Source organism: Pleurodeles waltl, chromosome 5 (assembly GCF_031143425.1).
Source record: "Pleurodeles waltl isolate 20211129_DDA chromosome 5, aPleWal1.hap1.20221129, whole genome shotgun sequence".
Taxonomy (NCBI): domain Eukaryota; kingdom Metazoa; phylum Chordata; class Amphibia; order Caudata; family Salamandridae; genus Pleurodeles; species Pleurodeles waltl.
This window is the reverse complement of record NC_090444.1, coordinates 1,867,818,790-1,867,838,193: the sequence shown is the minus strand read 5'-3', so window position 1 is coordinate 1,867,838,193 and position 19,404 is coordinate 1,867,818,790. Positions and strand designations below refer to the sequence as shown.

At 52.1% G+C, this 19,404-nt stretch overlaps 1 protein-coding gene across 2 annotated transcripts in view; it reads left to right on the top strand.

Moving 5' to 3' along the window:
- LOC138296905 (phosphofurin acidic cluster sorting protein 2-like) overlaps positions 1-19,404 on the top strand; it is a 617,149-nt gene that overhangs the window by 270,966 nt on the left and 326,779 nt on the right. For both annotated transcript variants that reach the window (XM_069236419.1, XM_069236418.1), the window contains exon 6: positions 14,590-14,681. In XM_069236419.1, the coding sequence (XP_069092520.1) occupies positions 14,590-14,681 (92 nt within the window). The remainder of the gene's footprint in view (positions 1-14,589; positions 14,682-19,404) is intronic.

Sequence of the window (19,404 nt, the reverse complement as noted above, 5' to 3'; positions counted from 1 at the left end):
GAAGATTTGATTGGAAACACTCCAAGTAGAGCACATTGAGTATGAGGTTCTCAAGGTAGAGCGCTGTAGAAAAGTGCTCCTTTATGATGTGGTCGCCCCCACCTTTTGCCTGGAATCTGATACAGTTTTGACTGACAGTGCATTTGGTTCCTGCTAACCAGGTCCCCAGTACCAGATCTCTCTCCTTAAACTGTACATTTGTTCCCCAGTTGGCAATACCTTTGCCCCCCCTGTAAGTCACTAGTAAATGGCACCCCTGGTACCTAGAGCATGGGTACCAAAGAGGGGCCCCAAGGGCTGCAGCATGTTTTGTGCCACCTTAAGGGGCCCCTCACCTAGCTCATGCAGACTGTGATGCAGGCTACATGTCTTGGTGAAGCTAAAAGTGAAAGCACATGGCACACAGCCTTTGTACCCTGTCCCCTAACACTGCGTGCAATATATGCAAGTCACCCCTACACCAGGCCTCACTGCCCTGAGGCAGGGTGCATTATGTTACATGTGAGGGCATATCTGCAGGAGCAGAAATGCCCTACTATGTCTTTGTCGATTCTTAGACATAGTAAGTGTGCAGGGAAGCCATTTTAAATGCACGTGCTGGACACTGGTGCCCACGAGTTCCCAGGCTACATGATGGCTTCACTGAAGATAGGGATGTTTGGTATCAAGCATCTCAGATTAATAAAACCTCACTGGTGCCAGTGATGGATTTATTAATGCATGCACCCAGAGGACACCTTAGAGGTACCCCCTGAAAAATCTACCAACTACAGGTGTGCTGGCCGACTAGATTTATCCAGCTTGCCACTAGCAAACATGTTTCTGACCCCCAAGGGTAAGAGGCTTCACTCTGGGGCAGTCAGGAACAAACCCTGCTCTGGCAGGGGTGTAAAGACACCCCTCCCTACAGGATGACCTGCCAAACTGCATTCCAAGACAAGGGGCTTTAGAGAAGCCCACCGCCCTTGATATGCAGATCTGGCATCCCTCAGAGGTGAGGAGATGCCAACCCCGTGACCCAGGGCCCATTTGGCACCTGGACAGGTGAGAAAATTGTAGTCACAAAGGCGTCTCTGCCTTCAGGCCAGTTCCACCCCTACGGTGAACCACCTGATGTGGACATGACATTTAAAAGTCTGCCATCTTGGTGATGGCAGACCTAGAAACTCTGGGACAGGGTTATGCCCACTTCCATTAGGAAGTGGTCGTACATGAGGCGTAGTGACCCCAAGAGTAAGTAGCCCATTGGCTACTACCCTACACTCCTCTAATGCCCGTAAACTCAGTATGTAGGGGAGTCTTGGCACCAGAAAATCAGATTATGGCGACCTGAAAGAATAAGTACGACACTGAAGAGATGCAAAAGTGAGACGTGAAGACCAGTGACTGACTCAGCTCCAACCGTGCCGGACTGTCTGCTGACTTCAGCTCATTTCAAAGATGCTTTGTCCTGCAGCTGCCTGTGTCTCTAAAAGCCCTGGAGGACTGCCAGCCTCAAGAACCAGGAGCTCCTGTGGAACAGTGAAGCTGCTCCCCTGCATCTTGTAGATATCCCAAGAAAAACTAAGAGGACCCTGGACTGCCAAAACCTGACAGACGCCAGCACCACTTCACCCATGTCCCCTAGCCGGAGCAGAAGTGGGCCAACGGTGTCAGCATGGTTCCCAGGCACACCAGAGTCAAAGCCCACCTTGAGTTTTCCCACTGTGGACTTCCTGACGACACCTACAGCTTCTTTCTGTAGGCCCTCCTGTACCCCAACCGCCTCCGGTGATGGAAAGCTGGCAGGCCATCATACTACTGCACCCAACCGCTCCAGACCGAAGAAAAGAGGACAAAGGGTGCCCCAACATCCCCGAGCCTCATGAGACCTGAGCCCACTTATTGGATTGGTCCAACTGGACCCCCAGTCTTCGCCTGCAGCCTCTTTCAGTGGACACCCTCTACTGCACCTGCCTCCGGTGGAGTAAACCCGACGGTCCAGGACATCTCTGCACCTGGCCGCCCCGGATCAAGGAGAAGATGACCAAAGATATGCCCAGGTCCCAAGGCATCTCAAGAACCAAACGCTCTTGTTGGTTCACCCAGTCCTCACCTGTAGCAATGTTCTGACTGGACTGATCCCTGTTCACTTCAACAGGCCCGATACTGAACTGGACCCAGCTGCCCCTGTGCCGCCTGAGGTTACCAGTTGGTGTAGCCCAGGACCCGGCCCTATACTCACCTTAAATATGGAGAACTGGTCCTGTAAGTCACTGTGGAGTACCTGTTTGCCGTATGTATTTTCTCTTCCATAGGGTAACATTGCAGCTTCAGAAAATTGCACTATGTCCACTTTTTAAGACTGTAATAATCTTTATTACAAAACCACTTACCAGATTGTGTTGATTCTGGTACCTAAACATATATAAAGATACCCATTATTTTTATAAATTGGTGTGTATGTCTTTATTGAGTCGTGTGTCTCATTTATTGACTGCATGGAGCACATGTCTAACACTCCCCTCTGGTAAGCCTAAGGCTGCTCAGCCAACACAATACCCCGTAAGAGAGCACCTTGGGATTACTAGAGCAAGCCCCTGTCAACTCATAAGGCAACCCCTGCACCCTCTGCACAGTATATCTCATTTTGGTTTACCATACAAGCACCCTCAGTTGGAGATTCTCCAGGTAGAGCACCCTCAGTCAATGATACTCCAAGTAGAGCACCCTCAGAGATTGTCCAGGTACAGTGCCCTCAGTCAGAGATACTCCAAGTAGAGTGCCCTCACTCTGATATACTCCAAGTAGAGTGCCCTCAGTTGGAGATACTCGACACTTCATTACCGTGTAAAGATACCTTTCTCGTGCTGCATCAGCCTTGCAGTGTTAGTGCAGACTCACTGGAAGAGCCAGGCCAAGGATGCTGGCTGTAGAGGTAAGTGTGTTGGGCTGTGCTTGGATCTTGCACTCACTAATATGAGCCCTGTTGGTGTGTCTTTGGGAAGCCGTTCGTGGTCCATCTAACCATCACAAAACAACACAGTTATCTATTAAGTCATAACGTTGAACATACCTTAGGACCTAAAAGGGGACTTGGTGGGGGTGCTAGACCGGAGCCTGGGGGGGGGGGGGGGGGACAGGTTGTCGGGGGCAACTATAAACTGAGGAACCACATCAGAGAGACCAGGGTAGGTGAGAAGAACTGGAGGGGGGTTCTTAACAACTTCTAGAAGGTTGGAGGTCCTCTGGGAGTCCATCCGCTGTCCAGTCGACCGCTCAGTGGTGATTGTCGAGTCCTGGGGCAGCAGGCACAGTTTGGCGCCTTTTTCTTCTTACAGCGGGACTTGTGTTCTCGAGCCTGGCGTCTTCTTTGTCGCTGGTCTTGTGTCTGTCGAATCTGATCTGCAGGTCTAGGGATGCCCACTACATACTGCATTTAGTGGGCGGTTAGGGGAGCACCTGGTAGTGGCCAAAGGGCCACTAACTTTCAGGTGGCTACACCCACTATGTGACCACCTCCTGACTGGAAGAGTTCACATCCCTAACCCTGAAAGGCTATTTTGCAGCCATCCAAGATTGAGGAAAACAAAATGGAGTAGTCACCTCTCCTCCACACCTGGGGGTGGTGCATACTGAGGGGGGCCACTCCTCTTACTGTGACTATGTTTTCCCACTAGTTTTCCAGCTCAAAGTGGGCAAACAACATTGGGTGGCCATCTGCTGCTAGCAACAGAGTCAGAGGTCAGATTTCAAAGGGGCGAAGCCTTTGAAGCTGACTGCTGCGCCGCGGTTCCTGTCTGGGGGAGGAGGTGTAACACTTCCACCCAGGAAAGGCTTTGTGTTCTGGCTTCTGAGAGCGGAGGCTCTCATCCCATGAGTCGAGATCTGTGTCTGGCGGTGGCAGGCTGGTTAGGACCAGTGAGCAACCATGCCAGGGCATTGTAGGTTTTGCAGGGATCACCTCTAAGGTACTCTCTAGGTACGTTTTTATAATAAAACTGGCATCAGTGTGGGTTTTTTATTCTGAGTTGTTTAATACCAAACAACCCAGTACTCAGAGAGGTCATCGTGTAGCTGCGGATCTCGTAGTGACCAGTGTCCAGCACATGTATTTGCTATGGCTTTCCTGTACACTTACTATGTCTTAAGATTTCGTAAAGACACATTAGGGGTGTATTTGCCCATGCACACATATGTCCTCACATGCTTTATAGTGCACCCTGCCTTTGGGCTGTAAGGCCTGCCAGAGGGGTGACTTGCCTATACTGCATGCAGTGTTAGTGGGCAGGGCACTCTTGGTGAGTGCCATGTCAGGGTAGTAACTTTTGAATCCACCTTGTCATGCACTTACAATGGCAGTCTGCATGAGGCTGGCGTGAGGCCTCTCAGAGTGCCACAATTGGTGCTGTACCTCTGCGTGGGCCCTCTTCAGTACCTATGCCCTAGGTACCAGGGTACCATTTACTTGGAACTTATAAGGGCGGCTGAAGTGCCAATGAATAGTACAGTTTTGGGGAAAGAGATCTGGCCCTGGGAAGCTGTTCAGCAGGGCCTCAGGGCACTTCACTTTGAAACCACATCATTTTCCAGGCAAACAGTGGAGGGCTTACCATAAAAAGTGTCACTTTCCCACAGTGGTGAAAAACAAATGTCAGAGTTTTTCACTACCAGGACATGTGAGACTTAAATACACTATACCCTGCCCTATGGGCTGTCCGGAGTGTAGCCTAGGGGTGTCTTATGTGTATTAAAAGGGAAGGTCTGGGCCTGACAAAAGGTTTATTTTGCAGCATTGAGTTGGCTGTTTACAACTGCACAAGCGCACGTGGCAATGGCACACCTGAGACCTGGTTAAAGGGCTACTTAAGTGGGTGGCACAATATGTGCTTCAGTCCCACAAGTAGCATTTAATTTACAGGCCCTGGGCACATGTAGTACCACTTTACTCTGGACCTACAAGTAAATTACAAATGCCAATTGGGGCTAAGCCAATGTTATGTTTTAAGGAGGAAGTACATGCACTTGAGCTCTGGTTCGCAGTGGTATAGTGTGCAGAGTTGTAAGGTCAGCAAAAACGAGATTAGGAAAAATAAAAGAAAGGCAAAACGTTTTGGGGCAGACCGTCCTAATGCTGACAGATCCAACAGAGGGTGTGAAATTATTTGTTGACAAACTGACGTCAATGCGCAGGAGTGGTGCCCCGTGTCAGAGGTAGGATGGAGTTTCCATCTTGATGGTACCACGTACCTGGCAGCCAGGAGTTACTGCAGTGGGTTTTCTCCATCCAGTCTTACACCCACTGGATTAAAAAATTGAGGAATATGTATTTAGTTAGAGTAGGCACCAGAGAGAGTGTTATCTTAATGGGACCAGGGCTCTGTGGCACATTCTGCATTGTCCAGTCTGCAGAGAAGGGAGAGACAGCACCTCATCGGTCTCTCCTTTATTTTCATTAACGTCATGGAAACAGAAGAAGGACCACCAGTACAATATTGATCACGCAGTATATTGACGGCACTTCTATTTCTGCAAATCATAGTGGATATAAAAGACTGTTTTACACCCTCCTGGTGGCAGTGCTTCTGCAGCTGACGATGATCACGGAGTGATGAAGACAGCTCCAGCCTCCATTATTGTGGGGACTGCACATGCTTTTTCACTGGTTCCAAGTGGCCGGAGAGGAACAGTCAGTCACTCTATGCATGGAGATGCTTTCACTGCGCCTTCCAGGCAAACTTCATGGTGAATTCTAGTGCAGGGTGTGACCCCACGTTTGACATATTGTGTCCCCATTCTCTCCAGTTAGTTGTTAGTGGTTAAAGATCCAGGTGATGGATTCTGCCTCACCAGGCGAAACCCACCAAAGCCTTCCGTTGATGCACTGGAAACTTTATTGTCGAGTGTCAAAGACCGCATACCTCATTTTCTTTTTTTTTAGGTGCTGTTGATGTGATCTAGCTTCAGTGTGGCCTTCCTAAACGTTGCACCCAGCTTGCCAAGTTGTTCATCCACGGGTATGAGGAGGACAGGTAGACCTAGAATGGCACTTGTACACAAGCCTTGGTTTGTTAGAGGGCTCAGAAGATAGCGGTAGACTTATTCTGATGGTCAGCCGGGCCCTGGCTCTGCTTCTTCGTAAGTAAAGGCGCGGAGGAGAGCAGTGGAGAACTTGAAGGTCTCCAACATCATGAGAGAGATGCAGCAATGAACATGCGTGAGATCTTGAGGGTTCAGGCAGAGTTAGAACTATTCTTGCTTGCAGGAAGGATTCTAACAAATACTCAGCACAGCAGTTATCTGTGGATTAACAGGAACCCCTTTGAGGGAAGAGCATGGCTAGTGCTGTTCTGCTGAGCAGTTTCCCCTCACTTTCTTAAAAACTGTTTATTGAAAACGTAACTCTTTTAGTCCTGGAGCAACAGTTGTGGGCAGTGATTTGAAGATGATGTTGGAACAGCGCATTGGAAAAGTGGGTCCTGGAAAGAGCTGATGTAGCTTTTTGTAGGGAAATGGCAGCAACCTAGGCATGGCTTGTGATACAAGGGAAGAGGATTGTGCTCTTCTGGGATTGGACCATGTAACCAGCTGCCTAATGTCAGTCCTTGGTTAATGCGGTGACACAATATCCATCTAGATTCTCCCGGCTCAGGATCTTCTTTCTTCACTCAAATGTTTGCACCTGCTTTGTTCTCCTCATCTTTTTGGATGTGTTAAGCCTGCTTCCTCCACCTCCTCTGCGTGCATCCTCCAAGCTTGGTTCCTCATCCTCTGCGCGGGAGCTCCACGCCTGCTTCCTCCTCTGCGCGGATGCTCCACGCCTGCTTCCTTCTCTGCGCCGACACTCCAAGCCAGCCTCCTCCTCTGCACGGATGCACCAAGCATGCTTCTTCCTCTGCGCGGACGATCCAAGCCTGCTTCCTCCTCTGCGCGGACGCTCCAAGCCTGCTTCCTCCTCCTCTGTGTGGGTGTCCCAAGCCTGCTTCCTCCTCTGCACGGATGCACCAAGCATGCTTCCTCCTCTGCGCGGATGCACCAAGCATGCTTCCTCCTCTGCGCGGATGCTCCACGCCAGCTTCCTTCTCAGCACGGATGCACCAAGCATGCTTCCTCCTCTGCGCGGATGCTCCACGCCTGCTTCCTCCTCTGCACGGATGCACCAAGCCTGCTTCCTCCTCTACACGGATGCTCCAATGCTCCAAGCCTGCTTCCTCCTCTGCGTGGACGCTCCAAGCCTGCTTCCTCCTCTGCACGGATGCTCCAATGCTCCAAGCCTGCGTCCTCCTCTGCATGGATGTTCCAAACCAGCTTCCTCCTCCTCTCTGTGGGTGTCCCAAGCCTGCTTCCTCCTCTGCGTGGATACTCCAGGCCAGCTTCCTCCTCCTTCTCTGCGTGGATGTTCCAAGCCTGCTTTCCTTCTCATGCTCTGCACAGATGCTCTACACCTGCTTCCTCCTCCTCATCTGTGCAGATGCTCCTAGTCTGCTTCCTCTTCCTCTGCGCGGATTTTCCAAGCCTGCTTCCTTCTCCCCTACATGACTGCTCCAAGCTTGCTTCCTCCTCCCCTACATGGATGCTCCAAGCTTGCTTCCTCCTCCCCTACATGGATGCTCCAAGCTTGCTTCCTCCTCCCCTACATGGATGCTCCAAGCCTGCTTCCTCCTCTGCGTGGATACTCCAGGCCAGCTTCCTCCTCCTTCTCTGCGTGGATGTTCCAAGCCTGCTTCCTTCTCATGCTCTGCACGGATGCTCTACGCCTGCTTCCTCCTCCTCTTCTGTGCAGATGCTCCTAGCCTGCTTCCACTTCCTCTGCGCGGATGCTCCAAGCCTGCTGCTCCGCTGTACAGGTGATCCAAGCCTGCTTCCTTCTCCTCTGGCGTGGATATTGTAAGCCTCCTTCCTCCTCCTGCTCTACGTGGATGCTCCAAGCCTGCTTCCTCCTCCTCCTTTGCGTGGATGCTCCTAGTGTTCTTCCTACTCCTCCTCTGTGTGGATGCTCCAAGCCTGCTTCCTCCTGCTTATCTGTGTTGATGCTGCAAGCCTGCTTCCTCCTCCTACTCCTGCTATGTGTGGATGCTCCAAGCCTGCTTCCTCCTCCTCCTCCTCTGTATGGATGCTCCTTTTTCCTCTGCACGTATGTTCAAAGTCTGTTTCCTCCTCCTCCTCCTCTTCGTGCATGCTCCAAGCCTGCTTTCTCCTCTGCGCGGATGCTCCAAGACTGCTTTCTCCTCTGCATGGATGCTCCAAGACTGCTTCCTCCTCCTTCTGTGTGGATGCTCCAGACCTGCTTCCTCCTCCTCTGCGCAGATGCTGAAGGCCTACTTCTTCCTCCTATGTGCGGATGCTGCAGGCCTGCTTCCTCCTCCTCTGCTCAGATGCTCCAAGCCTGCTTCCTCCTTCTCTACGTGAATGCTCCAAGCCTGCTTCCTCCTTCTCTGTGCGGATGCTCCAAGCCTGCTTCCTCTTCCTCCTCCTCTGCATGGATGCTCCAGGCCTGCTTCCTCCTCCTTCTCTGTACAGATGCTTCAAGACTCTTTCCTCCTCCTGTGCGTGGATGCTCCAAGCCTGCGTCCTCCTTATCCTCTATGATTGATGCTCAAAATCTACTTCCTCCTCTTCTGCGCGGATGCCCCAAGCTTGCTTCCTCCTCCTGTGCGTGGATGCTCCAAGCCTGCGTCCTCCTTATCCTCTATGATTGATGCTCAAAATCTACTTCCTCCTCTTCTGCGCGGATGCCCCAAGCTTGCTTCCTCCTCCTCTGCGCAGATGCTCCAAGCCTGCTTCCTCCTTCTCTACGTGAATGCTCCAAGCTTGCTTCCTCCTCCTCTGTGCGGATGCTCCAAGCCTGCTTCCTCCAACTCCTCTACATGCATCCTTCAAGCCTGGTTCCTTCTCCTATTTGAATGCGCTGAGCCTGCTTCCTCCTCTTCCTCTGTGCAGATGCTCCAAGCCTGCTTCCTCTTCCTCCTCCTCTGCATGGATGTTCCAGGCCTGCTTCCTCCTCCTTCTCTGTACAGATGCTTCAAGCCTCTTTCCTCCTCCTCCTCTGCGTGGATGCTCCAAGCCTGCGTCCTCCTTATCCTCTATGATTGATGCTCCAAATCTGCTTCCTCCTCTTCTGCGCGGATGCTCCAAGCTTGCTTCCTCCTCCTCTGCGCAGATGCTCCATGCCTGCTTCCTTCTCTGTGCGGATGCTCCAGGCCTGCTTTCTCCTCTGCGTGGATGCTCCAGGCCTGCTTCCTCCTCCTCTGCGCAGATGCTCCAAGCCTACTTCCTCCTCTGTACGGATGCTCCAGGCCCGATTCCTCCTCTCCACGGATGCTCCAGCCCTGCTTCCTTCTCCTCAGTGCAGATGCTCCAGGCCTTCTTCCTCCTCCTTTGCACGGATGCTCTTAAGCATGCTTTCTCCTCCTCTCCGTGGATGCTCCAGGCATGCTTCCTCCTCCTGCTCTGCATGGATGCTCCAGGCCTGCTTCGTCCTCCTCATCTGCACGGATGTTTCAAGCCTGCTTCCTCCTCCTCCTCCTTCAAAGACGCTGCAAGCCTGCTTCCTTCTCTCCTGGGTGGATCCTCTAAGCCTGCTTCCTCCTCTGTGTGGATGCTCCAAGCCTGATTCCTCCTCCTCTGCACGGATGCTCCAAGCCTGCTTTCTCCACCTCCTCTGTGTGCATGCTTCAGCATGCTTCCTTCTCCTCCTCCTCCGCGGCAGATGCACCAAACCTGTTTCCTCTCCCTCTGCGCAGATGCTCCAAGCCTGCTTCCAACTCTGTGCGGATGCTCCAAGCCTGCTTCCTCCTCTGTGCGGATGCTCAAGACCTGCTTCCTCCTCATCTGCTCAGATGCTCCAGGACTGCTTCATCCTCCTCTGCTCAGATGATCCAAGCCTGCTTCCTCCTCCTCTATGTGAATGCTCCAAGCCTGCTTCCTTCTCCTCTGTGCGGATGCTCCAATCCTGCTTCCTCTACCTCCTCTGCATGCATCCTCAAAGCCTGGTTCCTCCTCCTCTATGTGAATGCTGCAAGCCTGTTTCCTCCTCCTCTGCACAGATGCTACAAGCCTGCTTCCCCCTCCTCTGCGCGGATGCTCCAAGCCTGCGTCTTCCTTATCCTCTGCGGCGGATGCTACAAACCTGCTTCCCCCTCCTCTGCGAGAAAGATGCTCCAAGCCTGCGTCTTCCTTATCCTCTGCGGCAGTTGCTACAAACCTGCTTCCCCCTCCTCTGCGCGGATGCCCGAAGTCTGCTTCCTCCTCCGCTGCGGGATGCTCCAACCCTGCTCCCTCCTCCACCTCTACGGCGGATGCTCGAAACCTGATTCCTCCTCTTCTGTGCGGATGCCCCAAATCTGCTTCTTCCTCCTCTACGCAGATGCTGCAAGCCTGCTTCTACCTCCTCTGCGCGGATGCTCCAAGCCTGGATCCTCCTCCTCTGCATGGATGCTCCTAGCCTGCTTCCTCCTCCTCCTCCTCTGCGCGAATGCTCCAAGCTTGCTTCCTCCTCCTCTATGCGGATGCTCCAGGCCTGCTTCCTCCTCCTCTGCGCGGATGCTCCTAGCCTGGATCCTCCTCCTCTGTGCGGATGCTCCTAGCCTGCTTCCTCCTCTTCTGTGCGGATGCCCCAAATCTGCTTCTTCCTCCTTGGCGCAGATGCTGCAAGCCTGCTTCCCCTCTGTACAGATGCTCCAAGCCTGCTTCCTCCTCCTCTGGGCAGATGCTCCAGGCTTTCTTCCTCCTGCTCTGCACGAATGCTCTTAAGCCTGCTTTGTCCTGCGCTACGTGGATGCTCCAGGCATGCTTCCTCCTCTTCCTCTACGCGGATGCTCCAGGCCTGCTTTTTCCTCCTCTGCTCGGATGCTCCAGGCCTGCTTCCCCCTCCTCTGCGCAGATGCTCCAGGCCTTCTTCCTCCTCCTCTGCATGGATGCTCAATGCCTGCTTCCTCCTCCTCTGCGCAAATGCTCCAAGCCTGCTTACTCTCCCTCCTCCTCCTCTGCGCGGATGCTCCTGGCCTGCTTCCTCTTGATCTGCGTGGATGCTCCAAGCCTGCTTCCTCTTCCTCCTCCTCTGCGCGGATGCTCTAGGCCTGCTTCCTCTTCCTCTGTGCGGATGCTACAAGCCTGCTTCTACCTCCTCTACTCGGATGCTCCAGGCCTGCTTCCTCCTCCTCTGCGCGGATGCTCCAGGCCTGCTTTCTCCTCCTCTGCGCAGATGCTCCAAGCCTGCTTCCTCTCCCTCCTCCTCTGCGCGGATGCTCCTGGCCTACTACCTCTTGCTCTGTGCGGATGCTCCAAGCCTACTTCATCCTCCTCCTCTGCGCGGATGCACCTGGCCTGCTTCCTCTTCCTCTATGCGGATGCTCCAAGCCTGCCTCCTCCTCCTCCTCTGTGCGGATGCTTCTGGCCTACTTCCTCCTCCTCCTCTGCACAAATGCTCCTGGCCTGGTTCCTCTTCCTCCTCCTCCTCTGTGCAGATGTTCCAAACCTGCTTCCTCCTCCTCCTCCTCCTCTGCGCGGATGCCCTAGGCCTGCTTCTACCTCCTCTGTGCGGATGCTCCTAGCCTGGATCCTCCTCCTCTGCGCTGATGCTCCTAGCCTGCTTCCTCCTCCTCCTACTCCTCCTCCTCCTCTGCGCGGATGCTCCAAGCTTGCTTCCTCCTCCTCTGCGCGGATGCTCCTGGCCTGGTTCCTCCTCCTCCTCTGCGCAGATGCTCCTGGCCTGGTTCCTCCTCCTCTGCGCAGATGCTCCAGGCCTGCTTCTTTCTCCTCTGTGCAGATGCTCCTAGCCTGGTTCCTCCTCCTCTGTGTGGATGCTCCTAGCCTGATTCATCTTCCTCCTCCTCCTTTGTGTAGATGTTCCAAGCCTGCTTCCTCCTTCTCCTCCTCTACACAGATGTCCTAGGCCTGCTTCTACCTCCTCTGCGCGGATGCTCCAAGCCTGGATCCTCCTCCTCTGCATGGATTCTCCTAGCCTGCTTCCTCCTCCTCCTCCTCCTCCTCCTCCTCCTCCTCCTCCTCCTCCTCCTCTGCGCGAATGCTCCAAGCTTGCTTTCTCCTCCTCTATGCGGATGCTCCAGGCCTGCTTCCTCCTCCTATGCGCGGATGCTCCTAGCCTGGATCCTCCTCCTCTGTGCGGATGCTCCTAGCCTGCTTCCTCCTCCTCCTCTGCGCGGACGCTCCTAGCCTGGTTCCTCCTCCTCCTCCACCTCTGCGCGGATGCTCCTAGCCTGGTTCCTACTCCTCCTCCTCTGCGCAGATGCTCCAAGCCTGCTTCCCCTGCCTGGGGCCCGTTGGCCATGCTTCTGTTGATTGTCCCGGGTTAGCTGGCTCTGTTTCTTTGCGACTTGTGAAGCAGTTTTTCATTGGACATTTTGTTAAATTCAAAGATGGGGTCAGCTACTTCACAAACTTCTCCGTAACCTGTTACGTGTGTTTGTGTGTGTGGTACTTCAATATAAGAAGCTACAGGGCCAAAGGCATAGATAGAGTCAACCAGCGAAAGGAGAGGTGGCTGGTTTGCGGACTGTTACTGTGTCACTAAGACGTGTCCCACCTGTATGCGCCTGGGCCTTCATGTCACTACTGACAGAGTCAGTGCGGAAGAGATTTACAGTCTGACAAAACTTAACTCTCTTATATTTCTGTTTGTCAATTAAAGATTTTCAATGGTATTTCTGAATTTGAGTGCAACATACACCATAAATGAAGGACAAGAAAGAAGTCCGGCTGCACCACACAGTATATTTAGGGCTTCAGTAAAAGGAGAGCTACCAAGCACATTGTAGTGACGGGGGATGTCTGCGCAGGGACAGGCAGAGTGGGCATGCTGTGGAGACCAGTGCTGAGAGTGGAGCTGGGAGAATGTGATGATGTGAGGTGGAGTGTGGTGATGTGTGACCTATGATGGGTGACCTGGGATGATGCGTGGAGTGTGGCATGTGATGATGTGTGGTGTGTGATTTGTGGAGTGATGGGGGACTTGTGATGGTGTGACGTGTGATGATGTGTGGAGTGTGATGGATCATGTCTGAGGATGTGTGGCGTGTGAGGAGGTGTGATGACTGATGATGTATGGCGTGTGATGATGCGTGGAGTGTGACGATGTGTGATGTGATGGTGTGGCGTATGATGTGTGCAGTGTGATGATGTGTGAAGTGTGATGATAATGTGTGGCATGTGATGTGTGATGATGTGTGGCATGTGATGTGTGATGATGTGTGCCATGTGATGTGTGATGATGTGTGGCATATGATGTGTGATGATGTGTGGCATGTGATGTGTGATAATGTGTGGCATGTGATGTGTGATAATGTGTGGCATGTGATGTGTGATGATGTGTGGCATGTGATGTGTGATAATGTGCGGCATGTGATGATGTGAGGTGGAGTATGGTGATGTGTGACGTATGATTTGTGATGTATGATGTGTGGAGTGTGATGTGTGGATTGTGATGATGTGTGTCATGTGATGTGTGATGATGTGTGTCATGTGATGTATGAAGATGTGTTGCATGTGATGTGTGATGATGTGTTGCATGTGATGTGTGATGATGTGTGGCATGTGATGTGTGATGATGTGTGGCATGTGATGTGTGATAATGTGTGGCATGTGATGATGTGAGGTGGAGTATGGTGATGTGTGACGTATGATTTGTGATGTATGATGTGTGGAGTGTGATGGATGATGTGTGCTATGTGATGATGTGTGGTATGTGATGTGTGGCATGTGAGGATGTGTGGAATGTGATGGATGGTGTGTGATGATGTGTGGAGTATGATGGATCATGTGTGAGGATGTGTGACGTGATGGTGTGGCGTATGATGATGTGTGATCGATGATGTGTGCAATGTGATGATGTGTGTAGTGTTGGGGCCTGTGGCTGCTGGTGAAGACTGGGAGGGGACAGAGAGGAGGATGGAGCCCTAACAGGACCTACCTACTGCGACCTATTGACGTAACGTGGGAAAATCATTTACCTCCTATCCAGATATCTCCTGAATCTTGTATGAAGACCCTGCCCCCACATACAATACACACGCAATATCCGGGCTCCTGACAGTACTGGGCAGAGGGAGTAATATACACACTCTCTGGGCACACACAGGGCTGAGCTTCGGCTCCTGCCAGTACTGGGCAGAGGTAGTGATACGCACACTCTCTGGGCACACACAGGGCAGAGCCTGTGCCCCTGCCAGTACTGGGCAGAGGCAGTGATACGCACACTCTCTGGGCACACACAGGGCAGAGCCTGTGCCCCTGCCAGTACTGGGCAGAGGCAGTGATGCGCACACTCTCTGGGCACACACAGGGCAGAGCGTGTGCCCCTGCCAGTACTGGGCAGAGGCAGTGATATAATGACTCTCTGGGCACACACAGGGCAGAGCGTGTGCCCCTACCAGTAGTGGGCAGAGGGAATGATATAATGACTCGCTGGGCACACACAGGGCAGAGCGTGTGCCCCTGCCAGTAGTGGGCAGACAGCAGGGGACTGGGATTCCTACATAGCTTTGTTTTTAATGCTTCTTCAGGTGTTCATAGATTGCGCTTTGGCGAGCACAGCTCTCCGGTCTCTTGGATGGTGCCAGGGCTCAACTGTCCCTCTCACATTGTCTCTTCCAGATCGCTCCCCAGACATTGATAACTTCTCTGAAGAGGAGGAGGACAGCTTCTCGTCCGAGCAGGAGGCGAGCGATGATGCTGCCCAGGGGCAGGTAAGGCTGTGGACGCACCACACAGGCAGGACTCCTGGTAAGGAGAGGGAGAGGGGAGCAGGGGTCTCACTGAGCAAAAAGAGGAACATGGACTGATATGGGAAACAAAGGCAGGGAGGGCAGAAACTGGAGTGTGTCCTTGTGCAGGGTAACTGGTTCATATGCAGAGCGCCCCAGTACCTTCAGGTGGGGTTCACGCTGTATAAAGACCTGTTGTATGGATGGCACAGGTACCCTGGGTACCGCCAGACACACGTGTCTTCATTTCAGATTGTGCCATGTTCCCTTTGCTGTATGGGTCGCCGGACTCCTGCATTGTTGGGGTCCTGCTGCCCTCCAGGGGGCCTTTTGGTAACACACTTCTTGTTTCCGATGTGGGACCCTGGACGGAGGGATCACACGGACAGCAGCCGGGGCCAGGCGTACGAAAGGAACCTGCATTCGTTAACTGTCCGAATCGCAATGTCAGACTGTTAAGAAATGCAATACTTGCCTTTCCACATGTGCAAAGGCCTAAACGCGCTCGCAAAGTGCAATTTCTACCCAGTAGAAATCAAAGTATGCCATTCCCTAAATAGGAAATTGCAAATAGGTATTTCCTATTTACGATTTACAAAGCATTTCCTAAATACGAAATGGGCATTTAGGAAATGCTATTACCATCGACTCAAGTCAGTGCTTACCATGTGCAAGTTAGTGCCATTTAGCGTGTGTGTGCCCCCAGGGCATTTGTGCGCTTTAAATGTCCACCACTTCTTTTGGGGGGGTGCATCAAGGGGGGCTGTAGGCCCATAGGCACCCTCGGTTTTGTATTTCCGAATTTGCGATTTCCTAGTATTCATTCTAACTATGCAGGACTAGTTATTATAAAATCACTCTTTTTGTAGATTCCATTTGGCATTTCCTAATTAGCGATTTCTTAGGATTCGCTTTTTAGGAAATGCGAAATTGAACTTTCATACTCCTGGCCCTTGGTCCGTTATGCACGTACTCGACTCCTGTACTTCCAGGAGCGAGTCCGACTTACTCGTGGGGGAGAAGCTGTGTGAAATGCGCACTCATTCTATTCCTTTCTTTACTCTTCTTCTACTTCCTACTTTGCCCTTTTCTTTGTCTTCGCCCTGTTTTACGCATTACATGTTTTTTCATTCAGATGGATTTAGACCGTTGCCTTCGTTACTTCTCGGGCCGTCTCTTTGTGTTACACCGCACTGCCACAGATGCTTCTGTGGGGTTTACCTTGTTCCTCACGCCAGGCTAGCAGGCTCTGGGGAAGGCCGGTATCATCCTCGCTGTCGCAGCGTACCCCAAGATTGGGACTCCTCCCCCCATACTACAGCTGCTACTACTGCTCCGCTTCTCTGTTACCATGCTTACTTCCTTTACTGCTTTACATACAGATATTTCTCCCTTCCCGGCCCAGTACGCCATGTCACTCTGGAAGGGCTTTGAAACCCATGACCTCGTCAAGCTACAGGCCATCCTGTACCTCCTGCCTAGAAGTTATGTTGTTACTTTCACCTTTATTCATATTTAATGATGTTGCGTGTAGTAAGGATAGAAGGTTGGGACACACGTCCCTTGCAGCGCCTTGAGGCCCTCACAGGTGATTTGCCTCGCTTTATAAATCCTTGATTGATTGATTGCAGGGTAGACTCCGTCGTTCCACGACAGGGTCACAAGTCTTTAATCTCAGGCTCTCCTTTGGCCCCGGCCCCAGCTGCCAGACTGCAACCTTTTAGTAAACTTTTTATCATGGAGCTTATATTGATGTTTACTAGTCCTTTCAGAGCTGGCATCTTTCCCGATCTTTGGAAGACTTGCGGTTAGACCTTTTTTAAAGAAATCTTCGCTGAGCCCTGCCGATTTTAGCAATGTTAGACCTATCTCTCTGGTGCTATGCTGGTCCAAACCCCTGGAAAAGTTGCCTTCAGTCAAATTTAGATCTCTGTAGAAGAGAATAAAATCTTGGATCTCTTTCAAGCCGGATGGCATGCCATTAGAAGCACCGAGCTGGTAGTGGTCTCAGGTCTCCGCGATCTTTAGAGACTGGTAGAGGAGGGCAACGCAGGGGCTTTAAGTAATCCTCTCCCACCTCTCTGCAGCTTTTGGCACCGTTGATCATGCCGGCTGTAGTGTTTCGTAAGTTCATGACGGAACCCTTTTGGCTCCGAATGGACTCCGTAGCAGTGTGAGTAATCGCTAGAGTAGAATGTAATGAAAGCTTGGTTTAGAATGTTGGAATACACGCAGAGGAATAAAGATGTGATTTACAGCTCCTTGTGTGGCGAAGTCATTATCGGGTACCCAGTCGGGGGAGGACACTACACCGGTCTTCCTTCCAGACTAGGAGAACTTCGCGTATCTGGAACAGAGCTTAATTGTCTCTCTTCTTACTGAATAGATCATCAAGTGATCATGCCCCCCTCGTTCTAATAATAAATCCACTTCTGTAATTTGTGTTGTTCTTCAGGGCTCTGTTCTGTCCCCATATTGCTCAGTATCTCCATGTGCCATTAACTGAATTAAATGTGGGTCAGAGATCACTCGTATGCTGACAACACCAGTAATCTTTGGATTTTCTTCAGCTAGTCCCACTGTTTCCTTGCTGTCCAACTGCCTCCCACCAAAACAGTATATAAAAAACACTGGGGCTGCCTTTGTTATAAACCACTTAGAACTAGGGGCAAATAACAAAGGTTCCATGTGGCAAAGCAATAAACAATTTAGTAGTTAAATTACATAAAATGTATGAAACAAAGAAGTCCTCTATCGATGAAAGCTGCAGGGCAAGGAAACGACCGCACACTTTGCAATTGTGCAACATTTTCTGGTTCATCACATGCTCGTTGCTCATGTGCTCAAATGTGATAACAGAACAGAAAATAAAGATGCATATTTAAAAGCCCCTCGCGCAGTGGCGCTAACCACTACTCCATACTTACAAGGAAGCGTAACGCTACTTTTTGTGGCTTAACGCCTCCTTGTAAAATATGGGCCCCTCTGACACAATATTCTGCGGCAGCGGGTGTGCAATGGGTGTAGCTGTGGGCGTTCCTCAGATTTACGAGTTGTCGACCTGAGGCAGCGCCACAAACTAACGTCAACCCAGGGGTAGCGTTAGCAAGGCGCAGCAAAGAGCAATACTTTGTATTTGAGAGAAGCAGAGAGCCATGTACTACTCTAAAATGAAAAGTAACATGTGATTAGAATTGTAGTTTAAAAAACCAAAGTGCTTGTGAAGGTAAGTGTGCTGGTAGTCTACTTATTATTGCTGACTTCTCACAGTTGTTTGGTGTCGTTGAAGACCAGGTAGCACTAAGAATTAATGTAAAGGTAGGAAACCAATAATGAATAATCAATTAAGGATGTATAATACTGGGTGGTGATAAACTTGTGAATCCAACACCACTACCCTGGGGGAGGCAATAGCTGCTGAATAACCATGTTTTAAACTATCTGAAGTTTACTGATCAGAAATTCTGAAAGCATTTCCATAATCTAACTTCGCTACGATAGGGGCTAGAAAAAGAAGTATTTGCCATTTGAATGGAGCAATGGGTACATCTTCTCCAGCGTTTTTGGCATGAGAAAACTGAGCAGGGATCCAGATGAGGAGGGAACTGCAGGTGAAGCACCACATGGGGCCTATGAGTGCGGTTGAGCATGTCTAGCAGCTGTAGCAGACAGGATGTCAGCTAATAGTTGGTTGAAACTCTGAGAAGAAGAAGATGCATGTCATGCGGCTCCCTTTTGGTGTCCCTTGCCTAAGACTCCTTCATGGCAGTGCTTGTCTGCGGCTCCCGCATGGCAGTACGTGTCTGTGGCTCCCTCATGGCGGTGAGTGTCTGCGGCTCCCGCATGGCGGTGCGTGTCTGCGGCTCCCGCATGGCGGTGCGTGTCTGCGGCTCCCGCATGGCAGTGCGTGTCTGCGGCTCCCTCATGGCGGTGCTTGTCTACGGCTTCCTCAAGGAGGTGCTTGTCTGCGGCTCCCTCATAGCGGTGCGTGTCTGCGCCTCCCTCATGGCGGTGCTTGTCTGCGACGGTGCATGTCTGCAGCTCCCTCTTGGCGGTGCGTGTCTGCGGCTCCCTCATGGCGGTGCGTGCCTGCGGCTCCCTCATGGCGATGCGTGCCTTCGGCTCCCTCATGGCAATGCGTGCCTGCGGCTCCCTCATGGTGGTGCATGTCATTCACCTCCCTCATGGCGGTGCGAGTCTGTGGCTCCCTCATGGCAGTACGTGTCTGCGGCTCCAGCATGGCAGTACGTGTCTGTGGCTCCCTCATGGCGGTGCATGTCTGCGGCTCCCGCATGGCGGTGCGTGTCTGCGGCTCCCGCATGGCGGTGCGTGTCTGCGGCTCCCTCATGGCGGTGCTTGTCTACGGCTCACTCATGGAGGTGCGTGTCTGCGCCTCCCTCATGGGGGTGCTTGTCTGCGACGGTGCATGTCTGCAGCTCCCTCTTGGCGGTGCGTGTCTGCGGCTCCCTCATGGCAGTGCGTGTCTGCGGCTCCCTCATGGTGGTGCATGTCATTCACCTCCCTCATGGCAGTGCGTGTCTGTGGCTCCCTCATGGCCGTGATTATCTGCGGCTCCCTCCTGGCAGTGCATATCTGTGTCTGCAGCTACCTCATTGCAGTGCATGTCATGCCCTTCCCTCATGGCGGTGCATGTCTGCGGCTCCCTCATGGTGGTGCATGTCTGCGGCTCTCTCATGGAAGTGCA